Source organism: Heteronotia binoei, chromosome 4 (assembly GCF_032191835.1).
Source record: "Heteronotia binoei isolate CCM8104 ecotype False Entrance Well chromosome 4, APGP_CSIRO_Hbin_v1, whole genome shotgun sequence".
Classification (NCBI taxonomy): domain Eukaryota; kingdom Metazoa; phylum Chordata; class Lepidosauria; order Squamata; family Gekkonidae; genus Heteronotia; species Heteronotia binoei.
Window position 1 is genome coordinate 12,656,613 of NC_083226.1, and position 17,214 is coordinate 12,673,826.

The window sequence follows — 17,214 nt, forward strand, 5'->3', positions numbered from 1 at the left end:
AGCCTGAGGAGATGCACCACCTGAGTCAGCCTTCTGGGACAGCTAGCATGGTGCAGAAGTTAAGAGCGGCAGATTCTAATCTGGAGAAAGGGGTTCGATCCCCCATTCCTCCACCATGAAGCCTGATGTGTGACCTTGGGACCAGTCACAGTCCTCTCAGGACTCTCTCAAAGTGCCTGATGTGGGGAGAGGAAGGGAAGACGGCTGGGAGCTGCTTTGAGACTCCTTTGGGTAGAGAAAAGCAGGGTGCAAAAAACCAACTCTTCTTCTAAACCATCTTTGACTATATAAAAACTCCGCTCTGAGATGAAGAACCACAAGCTTTTCCTGGTCAGTTTAACTCTGACGCTATTTTTTTTATTGCGCTTGTACTCCTCCATTCTCCCCAGTGGTGTCTCAAAGCGGCATACACGGTTCCAAAGCGGCATACACGGTTCTCCTCTGTTCCACTTTGATCTCACAACAATCCTGAAAGAACAGGTTCGGGAGAAGAGGAAAGAAGAAGAAGAAGAAGAAAGGAAGAAGTGCAGATTTATACCCCGCCTTTCTCTATGAATCAGACTCAGAGCAGCTTACAATCTCCTATATCTCCTTACAATCTCCTATATCTTCTTGCTGGGGGGAAAGTGTAGATGACTGGGGAAGGCAATGAAAAACCACCCCATAAAAAGTTTGCTGTGAAAACGTTGTGAAACCAACGTCACCCCAGAGTCGGAAACGACTGAAGCTTGCACCCTTTACCTTTCTCTCTAAATCAGAGACTCAGAGCAGCTTACAATTTCCTTTATCTTCTCTCCCCACAACAGACACCCTGTGAGGTGGGTGGGGCTGAGAGGGCTCTCCCAGCAGCTGCCCTTTCAAGGACAACCTCTGCCAGAGCTATGGCTGACCCAAAGCCACTCCAGCAGGTGCAAGTGGAGGAGTGGGGAATCAAACCCGGTTCTCCCAAATAAGAGTCCACGCACTTAACCACTACGCCAAACTGGCTGGAGCGTGTGGCTAGGATCTGGGAAACCAGTTTCTTCTCCTCACCCTGCTATGGAGGCTTGGGCCACTATGCATACAAGTGGCCCAAGCCTCCATAGCAGGGTGAGGAGAAGAAACTGGTTTCCCCAGATCCTAGCCACACGCTCCAGCCGCTGTACCACTCTGGTCGAGGGTCAGGTCTTAGGAGTCCAGCCTGTTTGGAATCACTCAAGTCCAGGCAGGAGTTGCTTCGCCCTCTCTTTGTAAAAACGTCTCCACCTTAGGATTCCAACGTGTGGCCAGAATGACCGACCTGAGACGGCAAAAGACTTTAACAGGAACGGAAGCCACCAATGACTCAAAGCAAAAAATCCATAATGAGTGAATAAAAGTCTAACTCCTCCTGAGAGAAAGGGAACTAGAAACTTCACAGGGTGTCTGTTGTGGGGAAGGAAGGTAAAGGAGATTGTAGGCCGCTCTGAGACTCTGTCCTTGAAAGTTCAGCTGCTGTGAGAGCCCTCTCCAGCCCACCCACCTCACAGGGTGTCTGTTGTGGGGGGGGAAGGTGAAGGAGATTGTGAGCCGCTCTGAGATTCAGAGTGGAGGGCGGGATATAAATCCAATATCTTCATCTACCGCACAGGGTGTGTTGTGGGTGAGGAAGGGAAAGGAGATTGTGAGCCGCTCTGAGACTCTTCAGAGTGGAGGGCGGGATATAAATCCAATATCATCATCATCTTCTCTCTTCCATATTCCCACCTCAAATTCTTCTTGCCATACAGGGGGCCCTAGAATGGGCTGTGCCTCCATCCTTCATCTCTGTGGGATGAGATCCGTATCCTGCGACTCTTGCAGCACCTTTTGCCACTGAGCTGCCTTCTGCTCCTTCTTGGGCACGTGGCCCTCCCGGCCTCTGCAAGATGCTGCAGGCACTGCCTACGCAAGGACACCGCTGGGGCTCAGTGGGAGAACATCTGTTTGGCATGCAGGAGGCCTCAAGTTCAAAACTCCTGGAATCTCCAGTCAAAAAGGAGCAGGCAACACTGACACTGGTGGACTGACTCAGTATAAGGCAGCTGGGTGTGTTCCCCCGTAGCAGGACCTGAACCCTTCACTTGGGAGCCATTACATCTCTGTACAGACCTCCCACCCACAGCTCCATGGCGGCTTGCACAGGAGCAGGCACTGGGGTTTCTTACCCACCTGCGAACAGGTCGTCGTATGCTCACGCACGAGCGAATGGGGCTCGCTGATATCGTTTGGTTGTCGCCGTGTATAGAATGGTGTCTTCCATGCACGGGAAATGTGGGAGCTCTGTCAGCGTGCTTAGCGAGCAGGGCTTCAAGCGTGTGCGCGCGCCGAGACAGCCTTAGACTGCCTAGCGCCCTAGCCAAGGGCTAACTTCTGGCACCCCTCCACCCCCCACTGATAATGTCACTGAGTCACCAATCTGGCGCCCCAGGAGGTCAGCACCCTAAGCAATTGCCTAGTTTGTCTCGCAGCAGGGCATGCATGCTGGTATATGTGGTGTTGCTACATCAGATTTTATTACGTGGACTATTATCCTTGTGGCCCTGTTGTTAAAGGAGCGCGCAGAATCAGACTACAACGCATCAGTAATAACCGGCATAAATGAGAACAAATGCAGTGAAGGAGTTCAGGTGGATGTCCAGGCCTTGGCCGCTAGGTCACCCGAGGGCATTTATGGCCCTGGGGGAGAAGCCACGGCTCTGCGGTAGAGCAATGGCAAGCATGCAGCAGTCACAGATTCAATCATGCACACCTCCCATTCAAGGGGCATGAAGAACCTGTCATAGAAGGGCTGTCATCTAGAGGGTGGTGTGGAATTGCTTTCTGTGGCCCAAGAAGGTTGGACCAGAACCAATGGGTTGAAATTAAATCAAAAGGGTTTCTGGCTCAACATTAGGAAGAACTTCCTGACCGTTAGAGTGATTCCTCAGTGGAACAGGCTTCCTCGGGAGGTGGTGGGCTCTCCTTCCTCGGAGGTTTTTAAACAGAGGCTAGATGGCCATCTGACAGCGATGAGGATCCTGTGAATTTTGGGGGAGGGGTTTGTGAGTTTCCTGCAGGGGGCTGGACTATATGATCCTGGAGGTCCCTTCCAACTCTATGATGACTCTAACCTCCACCAAAGATCCTGGAGAGCTGCTGCCAGCCAGAGCGGACAATACTGACCTTGAGAGGCAGACGGTCTGATTCATTATAAGGCAGCTTAAGCGTTTATGTGCTCACACTCTCCTGGCCTAACCTGCATCGCAGGGTCATTAGGAAGATAAAATGGAGGAGGAGGGAATCATGGGAATTGTTCTGAGTTCCTTGGAGGAAAGTTAGATTAAGAAAAAGTGAGAGAGAGCGAGAGATGGCAGCCGCTGGTGCAGTGCGACTGTAAGACCAACCTGTGCAACAGTGGTCAGCTTATCAACCTCCTATCTAAACTTTGTGTATTTGAATTGTGCAATTCAGTCAAGTCTAAATTTATTATGAGATCTGCCAGAGTCGCAAATTATAAACTGTGAAAGCATAACGTGCGCTGAATCTTAATTTTAGGCCATTTTATAATTTAGTATTACCTTACCGATTAGTAGACATTACACTGAGCAGCACTGCTATAATGGACTGAAGCTGGGTAGCGAAAATAAAGGGAATCTCCAATTATGTCCTCTAATAATGAATCGATACACTTCTTGTTCTGAATCGGGGCCCGCGCATTCCGACAGGATCTACTGCCGTTGGGGGGACTGAGGGATTATTTGTTTTGACCTTTGAAATGAAAAATAAAAACTAGAACAGACTGAATGCAGTTGTCTGCTGAGAAGGCGAAGGACAAATGAGTAACACAGTGCAGGAAATGGATGGTTTAGATATGAGAGGGGAAAAAACCAGTTTGCGTTAACAGAAGATTGCTCCTTGCAGAGTTAGTTTGCCAAATGCATTGAAAAACAAGAACAATTGGCATGTTGGTAAAACAAAAGCAAGAGTTTGAGAAGTAAACTGAGTTGCTTTGTTTATACCCCTTTCTTTTCAAAGCAATTTACAGCGTTCTCCTCTCTTCCCTTTGAAAGAATTAAAGCCCGACCGAGCCCTTAATGGATGGAGGCCTGGTGGAAGGGATGGCAGGTCTTTCGCCAAGTGACAGGCTGCTGTTCTCCTAGGCCTGAAAGACGGCCAGGTGAGGCACAAATTTGCCTATGGACTAAAAGCCTAAAAAAGGCTTGAGTGACATACTTAGAAATGACACATGAAAAAGCTGACCCATCAAGTTTGGGCAACCATCAAATGCAGTTATTAATAGCAATCTACTGGAGACTTGGGTTTTTCTTAAACATTTATTTAAATTAAACTATAAGAAGCAAGCCAGGCAGATAAGACCCTTCCGCAAGTGCTATGCCTGGTGCTTGCACTGTGACCTGACTCGTGAGAGGGGCATGCAGAAGAAGAAGAAGCTACTGGATTTATATCCCGCCCCCACTCTGAAGAGTCTCAGAGCGGCTCACAATCTCCTTTCCCTTCCTCCCCCACAACAGACACCCTGTGAGGTGGGTGGGGCCGAGAGGGCTCTCACAGCAGCTGCCCTTTCAAGGACAGAGTCTCAGAGCGGCCTACAATCTCCTTTCCCTTCCTCCCCCACGACAGACACCCTGTGAGGTGGGTGGGGCTGAGAGGGCTCTCACAGCAGCTGCTCTTTAAAGGACAGAGTCTCAGAGCGGCCTACAATCTCCTTTACCTTTCTCCCCCACAACAGACACCCTATGAGGTGGGTGGGGCCGAGAGGGCTCTCACAGCAGCTGCCCTTTCAAGGACAGAGTCTCAAAGCGGCTCACAATCTCCTTTCCCTTCCTCCCCCACAACAGACACCCTGTGAGGTGGGTGGGGCTGAGAGGGCTCTCCCAGAAGCTGCCCTTTCAAGGACAGAGTCTCAGAACGGCCTACAATCTCCTTTCCCTTCCTCCCCCACGACAGACACCCTGTGAGGTGGGTGGGGCTGAGAGGGCTCTCACAGCAGCTGCCCTTTCAAGGACAGAGTCTCAGAACAGCCTACAATCTCCTTTCCCTTCCTCCCCCACAACAGACACCCTGTGAGGTGGGTGGGGCTGGAGAGGGCTCTCACAGCAGCTGCCCTTTCAAGGACAGAGTCTCAGAACAGCCTACAATCTCCTTTACCTTCCTCCCCCACAACAGACACCCTGTGAGGTGGGTGGGGTCGAGAGGGCTCTCATAGCAGCTGCTCTTTCAAGGACAGAGACTCAGAACGGCCTACAATCTCCTTTTCCTTCCTCCCCCACAACAGACACCCTATGAGGTGGGTGGGGCCGAGAGGGCTCTCACAGCAGCTGCCCTTTCAAGGACAGAGTCTCAAAGCGGCTCACAATCTCCTTTCCCTTCCTCCCCCACAACAGACACCCTGTGAGGTGGGTGGGGCTGAGAGGGCTCTCACAGCAGCTGCCCTTCCAAGGACAGAGTCTCAGAACGGCTCACAATCTCCTTTCCCTTCCTCCCCCACAACAGACACCCTGTGAGGTGGGTGGGGCTGAGAGGGCTCTCACAGCAGCTGCCCTTTCAAGGACAACCTCGGCCAGAGCTATGGCTGACCCAAGGCCATTCCAGCAGGTGCAAGTGGAGGAGTGGGGAATCAAACCCGGTTCTCCCAGATAAGAGTCCACACACTTAACCACTACACCAAACTGGCTCTCCTTCCTGTCTCATAGCAATATCAAAAGGGTTGAAGGAAGGTTGGAACCCAGCAAGAAGGACCAGTCTTCTAGCTCGCAGTCCCTGGAACACTGCAGTCCCAGCCAACTCCCAGGAATATCTGAAAACCACTAGCAGTCACTAGCAGGGAAGAGCCCCGTGGCGCAGAGTGGTAAAGCTGCAGTACTGCAGTCCAAAGCTCTGCTCACGACCTGAGTTCGATCGCGGCGGAAGCTGGACGCAGGTAGCCGGCTCAAGGCTGACTCAACCTTCCAGAATCGGAAACGACTGGCGTTTGCACAGGGGACTACCGTGACCTTTTACTTTTAGCAGTCACAGGACTGGCTATGGCTTTAAAACAAGGCATGGGCTTATTACTTGTGTTTTGAAGAAGGTTTTTTGTACCCGCTTTTCTCTGCCCTAAGGAGGCCTCAAGGCAGCTTACAAAACCACCTTCCCTTCCTTTCCCCACAGCAGACACCTTATGAGGCAGGTGGGGTCAAGAGAGTTCTGAGGGAACTATGATGGCCCAAGGTCACCCAGCAGGTTTCATGCGGGGAGTGGGGAATCTATTTCGTTCTCCATAAGAACATAAGAGAAGCCATGCTGGATCAGGCCAATGGCCCATCCAGTCCAAACACTCTGTCACACAGTGGCCAATATATGTGTGTATGTATACACGCACACAAATATATATATACTGTAGCTAATAGCCACTGATGGACCTCTGCTCCATATTTTTATCCAATCCCCTCTTCAAGGTGGCCATGCTTGTAGCCGCCACCACCTCCTGTGGCAGTGAATTCCACATGTTAATCACCCTTTGAGTGAAGAAGTACTTCCTTTTATCCATTTTAACCTGACTGCTCAGCAATTTCATTGACTGCCCACGAGTTCCTGTATTGTGAGAAAGGGAGAAAAGGACTTCTTTCTCTACTTTCTCCATCCCATGCAGAATCTTGTAAACCTCTATCATGTCACCCCGCAGTCGATGTCTCTCCAAGCTAAAGAGCCCCAAGCGTTATAACCTTTCTTCATAGGGAAAGTGTTCCAAACCAGATTCAAATCCTCCACTCTTAACCACTACGCCATGCTGAATCTCCAAGAGAACCAGAAAGAGAGCTAGCAGGAAGACTTTGATTTTTTTAAAAGAAAGCTCTGATATCCCTAAACAAGGATAAGAAAATGTCTTGTTCCAACTGAAATAGTTAAAACAGAGGTAGCTAACAAAGTCAATATATATTAAAGAACTGAATTTTATAAGAATTTTGGGGATCATTCAGTCACAATGTTTAAGAACTGCACTATTAGCAGCCCTGTGGTAACACTGATTATGTTATCTTTCATAGGAAGTAGAAATCAGTCTCTTCCAGCAGTTTAAAAAAAACGGCAAGAACATAAGAGAAGCCATGTTGGATCAGGCCAATGGCCCATCCAGTCCAACACTCTGTGTCACATAAGAACATAAGAGAAGCCATGTTGGATCAGGCCAGTGGCCCATCCAGTCCAACACTCTGTGTCTTATAAGAACATAAGAGAAGCCATGTTGGATCAGGCCAATGGCCCATCCAGTCCAACACTCTGTGTCACACAGTGGCCAAAACCCAGTGGGACCAGAACTCCAGAAGTCCTCCCACTGTTTCCCCCCCCTCCCAAGCACCAAGAATACAGAGCACAATTGCTCTAGACATAAGAACGTAAGAGAAGCCATGTTGGATCAGGCCACACAGTGGCCAAAACCCAGGGGCCACCAAGGAGGTCCATCAGCAACGCCAGATAGAGATGAAGAGTTGATCTGGCAAACAGATCAAAGATTATTTATATCAGAAAAGAAGAAGATATTGGAATTATACCCCGCTCTCCACTCCGAAGAGTCTCAGAGCGGCTCACAATCTCCTTTACCTTCCTCCCCCACAACGGACACCCTGTGAGGTCGGTGGGGCTGGAGAGGGCTCTCACAGCAGCTGCCCTTTCAAGGACAGAGTCTCAAAGCAGCTCACAATCTCCTTTCCCTTCCTCCCCCACAACAGACACCCTGTGAGGTGGGTGGGGCTGGAGAAGGCTCTCACAGCAGCTGCCCTTTCAAGGACAACCTCTGCCAGAGCTATGGCTGACCCAAGGCCATGCTAGCAGGTGCAAGTGGAAGAGTGGGGAATCAAACCCGGTTCTCCCAGATAAGAGTCTGCACACTTAACCACTACACCAAACTGGCTCTCCATGCTAGGTTCATGCTAGGACAAAGAAGATCTCATAGTATCAGAAGGACATTAAATAAGCTGTATAAATATTAAATATTTAATGCTCTGGAAGCAAGAAAAACTGCTTGACATGGATGGGAAAGAAGCACTTCAGCAGTCTTAAAAGCTTTTAATCTACCTTTTCATTAATGAAATTAATTGATCTGTGTCATAAAAACCTTTCAGCCATAAATTGTGCAACCGACTCTGCAATGAGGCTGCAAACAAAGTTTTACTCGTACCAGTACAGTACAGTAAAAATGTATTGCGTAAAACCATTGGCCATTGCAATGACAGCAATTTACAAGGAGCCAAGGACTCTAAGATTAACATATTAGATTATTCAAAATCTTAAATGACACGCGGCAACCCCATGATTCCCAAGTTTTACTTCGGCTGCTGCAATCAGCCCTCAAGACAATGCCCAAGGAATCAAAAACAAGAGCGAAAAAACCATTTGCGGGCTGGTGCTCCTGCTAACTTTGACTAGCAAAAATGGTTGGGATTTAATAAGTAACGACAGTGAGATCTCATGCTATAAAAATAAATCCAACTGCAATATTCTCAAACTACGCACAACAGGGAGAAAGATAAAAGGAAAGAGATTGATTTGGAATTTTAAAATTGCTTGCTCTGATATTTAGGGATTAAAAACTCAAAATGAATTGGTGGGAATAAATGACCCGTGAGAATCTATTTGGAGAATTTAAAAAATATATATATAGGGACTACATCCATTCAATATTTCATAGATGAGAAGGGAAGCATCAATTAAGATTTTTTTTTCCCCTCCCAAAACTGGCTACTTCTTTGATAAAACTGACTGGTATACAGCACATATAAAATTTAGGAACGGGTGGAATTGATTTTACAACTGAAAGGTTCAACCTAAGAATGGCACCTGAAGCAATGAATGATCGCCCAAAAGGAAGGAAGCCGAGGCCCCGTTAATATCGCTTCGTATTATTACATCAGTCAATTTACAGTTCAAAAAAACACCTGAAGGTAATTCTCAATGGAAAGAAACAGAGAAATCTTTTTTTAAAATAACTCCGAGGTTCATTTTTGTGATCAAAAGAAACGCGGCATATCCAGACTCGAGATGCTTCTCTAGATCCAGTCGGGGTTAGGAACTCTAGAAAGTTTATTCCAGAATTTCATCTCCATTCTTTAGAGCACCTTTTATAGAGAAGTTTTAATGGACCCACTGATATAAGGATACAATCAACAAACCCGGTACAGACTGCTCACTGCCCAGGGAGGAAGAGCACTGGCCCCACCGTCGGCCTCTGTCCAACTGCCTGGACATCAGCAGACTGCAACTACACGGAAGAACTGGAGGCACCTGCACCCTCTCCCCATGGGAAGAAGCATTCTGAAAGCAGGCATGCTGATCACAGGGCCATGTCCTCCAAGGGGTTGCGCTCTAAAGGCAGAGACAGGCAGCGAGGGCACCTGCTCTCCTTCCTCCCCGCATGCTGAGCCAATGCAAAGTGGTTTGTCTATACTGGGCCTTTAGATTAATGGGCCTCTGAGTAGATTGTCGTATCACTGACTATCAGTCTATACCAGAAGATTTATTTTGGACAAAAAAAAAAGTCCTTTATTTTAGCATTTCCAGACTAGGTAGCTTGATTTGGGTCAAGTTATTGCACAAGCGCAGCAAAGTATGTAGACTCTTCACCCCCGCCCCGGACCTCACAGAGCCCCCTGAAATTCTGCTCATGGGGGTTAAGAGGCCATAGTGAACAGCACAGGGGTAAAGTGGGGGTCCACACTGAACTCAATGGGACTTAGTTCTGAGTAATGTTTTGGACTGCACTGCAGGGTGGAAGTGGATCACAACCTGGAACCAGAACCTGGGTGCTTCTGGGTGAGAACCTGGACAATTATAACTTTCCAGAGAGCCAGTCTGGTGCAGTGGTTAAGTGTGTGGACTCTTATCTGGGAGAACCGGGTTTGATTCCCCACTCCTCCACTTGCAGCTGCTGGAATGGCCTTGGGTTGGCCATAGCTCTGGCCAAGGTTGTCCTTCAAAGGGCAGCTGCTGTGAGAGCCCTCTCAGCCCCACTCACCTCACAGGGTGTCTGTTGAGAAGGAGGAAGATATGGGAGATTGTGAGCTGCTCGGAGTCTCTGATTCAGAGAGAAGGGTGGGGTATAAATCTGCAATTCTTCTTCTTCTTCTTTCAGAGAATGCAGAAACAATATTTGGTTTGTCTTAAATACAAAAGAGTTTGTAACATTATAAGGTACCGAATGGATGTGAATTCCCATTTGATTCGTGAATATATTAAAACTGTCCCCCCCCCCACCGCCCTTTAAATCAAGTGCAAACTTCAGAAATTCTTTACCATTACAATACACCATTTGCACACTACAGGTGAGGATCGTGTGTGCGTGTTTAAAACAATTCTTTAATATATTCATTTATAAATTAGCTAAAGCAAATTAACGGATGAGGTAAGGTTAATAGAGCTCACTGGTTGGTATGTTTACTCGGCCATGAACAATGGTGTTTTTGATTTCTCTGGGGTTACTTTTTTAGTCGTGAGTTGTTACAGATTTTTCCAAATGTATAATACATGAAATTATCAACAGAAAAGTAAATTAAAAGGGATCCGGGCAACACGGCCAGGGAAGACTTCTGCCTGAGTCCTTGGAGAGCCAGTGGTAGGACAGGCCACCTGAGGTGCAATTTCCTGCAGGGGGCCTGGACAAGATGACCCTCGGGGTCCCTTCTAGCCCCCCGTTTCTGTATCTCAGTTCTATGCCTGTTTTGCAAGGAAGAAGATCTTCTCTGCCCTACAAGCGCAGAACACTGATCCTAGCTAAGAAAGGGGGGGGGGGGTGAGACAGTCCACAGCATTGGCCGTTTCTGTGACACATCGTGCAAGCCACATGGGCTCTTGCTGCTGGTCTCTTCTGACTGTAGGTCAGCTGCTACCTTATACTGGTGGAGGCTTTGAATGTATGCTGAAATCTCGTGTTGTTACAACCGATGGACTCATCTGAGCTGTCCATTCCACGTTAACATAGAAGACAACCGCAGATTTATACCCCGCCCTTCTCTCTGAATCAGAGACTCAGAGTGGCTTACAATCTCCTTCCCCCACAACAGACACCATGTGAGGTAGGTGGGGCTGAGAGAGCTCTCCCAGAAGCTGCCCTTTCAAGGACAACTCCTACGAGAGCTATGGTTGACCCGAGGCCATTCCAGCAGGTGTAAGTGGAGGAGTGGGGAATCAAACCCGGGGTTTCTCAGATAAGAGTCCGTGCTCTTAACCACTACACCAAACTTCACATAGGTGAATGCAGTACCGTACAAACAAACAGGAGTGAGAGCTTGGACGTAGGTGAGGAAAAAAAATGGGCTCAGGGTTCTCTGCAAGCCTATTCCAGTGACAAAAAAATCAGTACTTTTCTGCCACCTCTGCATGCTTTCAGAGTCATTCAGCGGACCTGGTTTGAACAGCAGGTCTTCCAGACTTTTGAGCAGGTCATACAGAATCCCTCAGCAGCCTGCTGTGACTCATTTGGCTGAGAGCTGATAGAAAGCATCCATCGTGACACCTGGAAATACCGGATACTCCCAGAATGCCTTCTCGCCACTTTTCAGTTGCTGTGAGGATGCAGACCCAGCGCTCGGAGAGGTATAACTTCCCACCTGCTTTCTAGACCATTAGCGGTTGTAAACTGTCAGAGAAAAGAGCCTTGCCTCAGCTACAGAGGCAGAGGCACAGAGGAAGTTCTCTGCAATTCTGCTGCAGCAGCAATTACTGTTCTCAGCATCTGCACATGCTCTTCTTTCTCTTCAAGAGGAGGAGCTCTTCGTGCCAGTTTTGGCACTCTGGCTCTGTTTGGTTTTGAGTAACCAGGTTCTGTCCATTTGTGAGCCTGCCCAGAGACCGCCACGTCACTTTCTGAAGGACAGAAGCCTGCTATGTGCCTACCTTAAGTTCCTCAGGGGGCAAATCAGTGTGGTTGTATACTTAATCGGTATTTTGCAAGACGCTATATTCAGCTACAGAAAGCCTAGGAGAGCCGCACTGGATCGCTGAGCTCGCTATTTCGAGCTGAGTCATCACGATCTCTCCTTCCCCGGGGCATTCCTCCAAGATCCACTGTCCAATCGCTAATGCTGCTCAACTGGCAGCCTCTTTCGTACACAGCGGCAGGCCAAATACGAAGGTATTTATGCAGCCTAGGGAGAGGGCTCTCCTGCAGGTGAGGGTTTCCAAATCTTTCTATGGCGCAATGAATTCTTGGCAGTCCTCCCCCAAGAAAGCCACAAAGATGAAGATGATGATGATGATATTGGATTTATATCCCGCCCTCCACTCCGAAGAGTCTCAGAGCGGCTCACAATCTCCTTTACCTTCCTCCCCCACAACAAACACCCTGTGAGGTGGGTGGGGCTGGAGAGGGCTCTCACAGCAGCTGCCCTTTCAAGGACAACCTCTGCCAGAGCTATGGCTGACCCAAGGCCATTCCAGCAGGTGCAAGTGGAGGAGTGGGGAATCAAACCCGGTTCTCCCAGATAAGAGTCCGCACACTTAACCACTACACCAAACTGGCTCTCCTGTAATAGACCTGTAATAGGTCTAGGAAACAAAGCATACATATTAAGCATGATAAAAATAGGAAGAAACACCTCCGATTATCCCCATTCATTGGAGGGTGTGTGTGTGTGTGTGTGTGTATTTTTTAAAATTGTGAGTGCGTGTGTCTGCATCTGGAAGTCATGGCCACTTCTGGTGTCTGACCCCCTACTGGGGGCCTGGAGGATATTCAGAGAGGCGGCAGAACAAAGCCTGCCCCTGTCCTCTCGACTGCTGGTATTCCGAGGAGGCCTCCCATCCAAGTACTTGCCAGAGTCACCCTGCTTAGTTTCCAAGATCTGGCAACACTGGGCTTGTCTAGGCTATCCAGGCCAGCACCGATTAATCCCCATTCATGAAGTAACCTCCCCCTGACCCACGCACACCATTTCCAGAAACAAGCTCTTCCAAACAGGAAGGGTCTGTCTCCCTGATAAACCTATGAAGCTGTTTATGCCCATCCCGACCAGTCAGAATCCCATCCTCAACAGCGCCAGGCAGAAGAAAGCATCTTCCCAGCTACGTTAAAAGGTTAGTCTTCTGTTTCTTTCGTTTCACAGATTGCAGCCACCGGGACTGGCATTTCCAAGGCAAAACCAGGAGGGGGAGGGGGAGAGAGACTCTTTCCCCTTGCATTGCTTTCCCGCTGAAAATGCCCACCGTCAAGCTGCTGTCGTTCTGCTAGGGACTGGAGTGCGGCAGGTGCGGATGCGCTCTCACCTGAGGCTGCTGGAGCATTTGTAGGGGTGGAAGCAGCAGCTTGATTCCGAGCATGAGCAGGGATGAGGGTTGAAGCCAAAGATGGATTACTTGACAGTTCTGGAAGGGAAAGGGGAGACAATGAGTATCACTAGCCGACGGAGAGGGTCTATCAGCACCGTCGCTGGTCAACAGGCAGGTCCTTGCCAAGGACTTTTAAAATCCATTTATCCTCCGTATTACGTGATTCTTAGACAAGCAGTCACAACACTTTGCTTTGTTAAAAATCCACGCAAATGCCACTGAAGGCACAAGGCTCAACTGCGGTGCCTCAACAGAAAGCACCTGCTCGGATTCACAGAGCTCCAGGGGCTTGCCATTCCACACACACCTGATGGGAAAAATGTGTTTTCTCCCAAGGTATACCTGTACACCAATGACCCAACTACACACATCTTTTCAGTTCATCTCTTACCGCTGGTACTACTTTTCGTGCAGTCATTTAAATGTACAAAACGATTACGAAAATGCATTTCTGTAATTTGCGCTAGTGTATTCATAACCTTCCCCCCCCCCCCCATTTCCAGCCAAACATAAGGAAAAACCTGGAAGGGGAGGGGGTGGAGTCAGTCTATTGGCAATATAAACGTTAAGGGCCATGCCTTAATCAGCTAATCCTCGAGCAACAAGATTTGAAATGGAGACTCTGGTCAAAGTTGTCTGCTTCCTTTCCCAACAGTCCACTCAGTGGGGAAGGAAACGGAGAACTTTGACCAGAGTTTCCAATCCAAATCTTAGTGCTCTGGGATTAGCTGATTCAGGCCCTGAACACTCAAGTGTTTCCCCAGCTCTGGGATAAAATATATCTGCTACATTAAACTTTGCTTGGAGTGCCTTCTTGAAGCAAGGAAGAGAAGAGAAAGAAAAGAAATCCAGCCTGTTTGCACCCCGAGCCTGGGACATTTCTAAAAGGATATGTGTGATCTAATTAATATACTCCAGTGGATTTTATAAATCTAGATGGAGCCAATTCAGTGGTAGGATCAGGCAAATGACAGGTCAAATGCAAGCACCCAAGGCAGACCGCTCAGGTGAGCACCGAGGCTATTTTAACAGGCAGCGTCTTTTCCAAAACTGGCAAGTGACCCAACTCCTTTCGTTGACTTTAGTACAGACAACTGACATCTCCCAAGAATCTAAGCAACAAATGTAAGCCATCAAGTATCAATCTGTTTAATTACCTCAATATAACATGAAAAACTCCAAAGCTCTCAACTCTGACTGTCCTGGAATTTGAAATCCCTTGTATAGGTTATTAAACACAACTCCAAGGAAAGAACAGAACAGAACAGAAGCTCTGTAGTCCCAAGGACACTTCAAGTCTTCTGCCGCTAAAGGCATTTTCCTGTATGATCCATGGGAATCTGAGCCTCTGCTGCCGTCATGACACAGGCACTAGCCGGACTGTAGATGAAACTCTATGGTCAGAGAGCCTATGGGTCACCAAGCGTGAGCTGACCCAAGGTTAAGCCAGTTAGCACCGCCAAACCTTTCTCTCCATTCTTCACCCACCCCAGACCACATTTTGGAAAGAGGGCTGACTTTTCCAACTGCATTTCATAGAATCCTAGAGTTGGAAGGGATTTCCAGGGTCATCTAGTCCAAACTCCTGCACAATGCAGGAAACTCACAAACATCTCCCCCTAAATTCACAGGATCTTCATTGCTGTCCGATGGCCTCTGTTTGAAAACCTCCAAGGAAGGAGAACCCACCACCTCCCGAGGAGGCCTGTTCCACTGAGGAACCGTGCTAAGGGTCAGGAAGTTCTTAGGAAGTTCTTCCTAATTTATTCTTCCTGGCTTCACTACACAACTCTCATACACGTTTCTGGCAGCAAAAACATCCGGAACACCATCTTCATTCACAATGCCCGGGCTTACCTTGAGTAGTGAAGTTAAAGAGCGCAGGTTTCTCTCGCCCACTCGGTAGTTTGATGTTTGGGTCCCGTAATTCATCGAAGAAGGAGTGCGCACACGCTTCCAGTGGGGTCAGACGCGCAGTGGGAGTATATTCAAGCAGGCGGCTACAAAGCGCTATTGCTTCTGGTGGAGTGCGGGGCCGGAAGACCTGCGGTGGAAGAGAGGCAGCCTATTAACAGCTGGCGGGTGCTGTCGTCAAGCAGAATGACCAGTGAAATTCTGGGTGGAAACTGGACTTGCTGTTTGTTTGTTTTAATGAACCTTCAAGGAATGAAACCTTAACCAACTTTCTAAGGCTGAAACAGTTAATTGCAAAGAATTTATGTGGTACTCCAGTGAAGCCGGCAAACAGCTCAGGAAAAAGCCACATAAGTGAAAAAAATAAATAAATTAGAAAGCGAGGGACTAATCAGTTCAAAATGAAACAGGTATGCAAACTGCCGTGCGTATGGGCCAGAGGATGGAGAAAAGAAACTGAGGGGGGTTTCTGAAAAGACAGAAATGACTACGGGCCTGCCTCTTTTAAAAGCAAGGAACTGATGTTCTCCTGGGGAGGGAATTATTTCGGCAGGCCAGGTGACGTCGATCTAGTCTCACACTTTTGGTTAATCCTCTAATTATATACAGCGAATACTTAATCGTTTGCACTTTGGACATTAGGGAGTACAATTACAGGGTAGGAAGTGAGCCAGCTACTTTACTCCCCCAGAGATTATAAATCAAGCAGCTTTCAGATGACGTTCCTCTGATCGCTACCCTCTTCTCAGGCATCCTTCTGTCATCGACACCTTCTGGCTTTCCCTTCTCTCCCCCTTACACACAATCGAACAGCCACACGTGGGTCACCGACATGTTCTTAAGAACTCCTTTCGGTCACCGTTGCATGCGGAATGCTGCCTGTGGGAAAGGTTAAACTGCAAGCCTTGGCGCTGTCAATCCCAACGCACAAAAGCCAGCACGCATGCGACATGCAAATCAGCTGCAAATCTACCGAAGCCCTTTTTAACAAGGAGACATTAGAATTCCACAGGATGGAAACTATTTTGAGAATTTCCTGGTCACTGGTCTTACGGCTCAGTTACGCCAAGGCTCCTCATTTCATACAACAGAAAGTGGAGCCACAACTGCTGGGGGCCCCCTAAAAGCTCAAGGAAATAGACAGTCAGCACTAGGGTTTGGGCAGAGGACCATCTGGCACACACCAGTTTGGTGTAGTGGTTAAGTGCGCAGGCTCTTATCTGGGAGAACCAGGTTTGATTCCCCATTCCTCCACTTGCAGCTGCTAGAACGGCCTTGAGTTAGCAGGAGTTGTCCTTGAAAGGGCAGCTGCTGTGAGAGCCCTCTCAGCCCCACCCACCTCACAGGGTGTCTGTTGTGGGGGCGGGAGATAAAGGAGATTGTGAGCCGCTCTGAGACTCTGTCCTTGAAAGGGCAGCTGCTGTGAGAGCCCTCTGAGCCCCACCCACCTCACAGGGTGTCTGTTGTGGGGGCGGGAGATAAAGGAGATTGTGAGCCGCTCTGAGACTCTGTCCTTGAAAGGGCAGCTGCTGTGAGAGCCCTCTCAGCCCCACCCACCTCACAGGGTGTCTGTTGTGGGGGCGGGAGATAAAGGAGATTGTGAGCCGCTCTGAGACTCTGTCCTTGAAAGGGCAGCTGCTGTGAGAGCCCTCTCAGCCCCACCCACCTCACAGGGTGTCTGTAGTGGGGGAAGAAGATAAAGGAGATTGTAAGCCGCTTTGAGTCTCTGATTCAGAGTGAAGGGTATAAATCTGCAGTCTTCTTTTGGGGCTGCTGTTAGAAGAACTATGGAAACGCACCTGAAGCCAATGCGGGCCTAACTCTGGGGAGGGGAGATCTCGAGCAATGCCACAGTCAGCTGGAAAGAAATCCCAAGCCCCTCTTACGGCAGATACGAAACTAGACCCTCTCTGGCTCACTTTGCTTTGGCATGGTGTGTGTATGTGGGGGGGGGGGAGGCAATCCTCCCTCCTCCCAGCACAAAGGATGTGGTGACGCTCTACT

The 17,214-nt window shown here is 48.7% G+C and overlaps 1 protein-coding gene across 2 annotated transcripts in view; it reads right to left on the reverse strand.

Moving 5' to 3' along the window:
• GSK3B (glycogen synthase kinase 3 beta) overlaps positions 1–17,214 on the reverse strand; it is a 121,906-nt gene that overhangs the window by 2,794 nt on the left and 101,898 nt on the right. For both annotated transcript variants that reach the window (XM_060236807.1, XM_060236806.1), the window contains 2 exons: positions 15,154–15,340; positions 13,234–13,332 (listed from right to left, as the gene is read on the reverse strand). In XM_060236807.1, the coding sequence (XP_060092790.1) occupies positions 13,234–13,332; positions 15,154–15,340 (286 nt within the window). The remainder of the gene's footprint in view (positions 1–13,233; positions 13,333–15,153; positions 15,341–17,214) is intronic.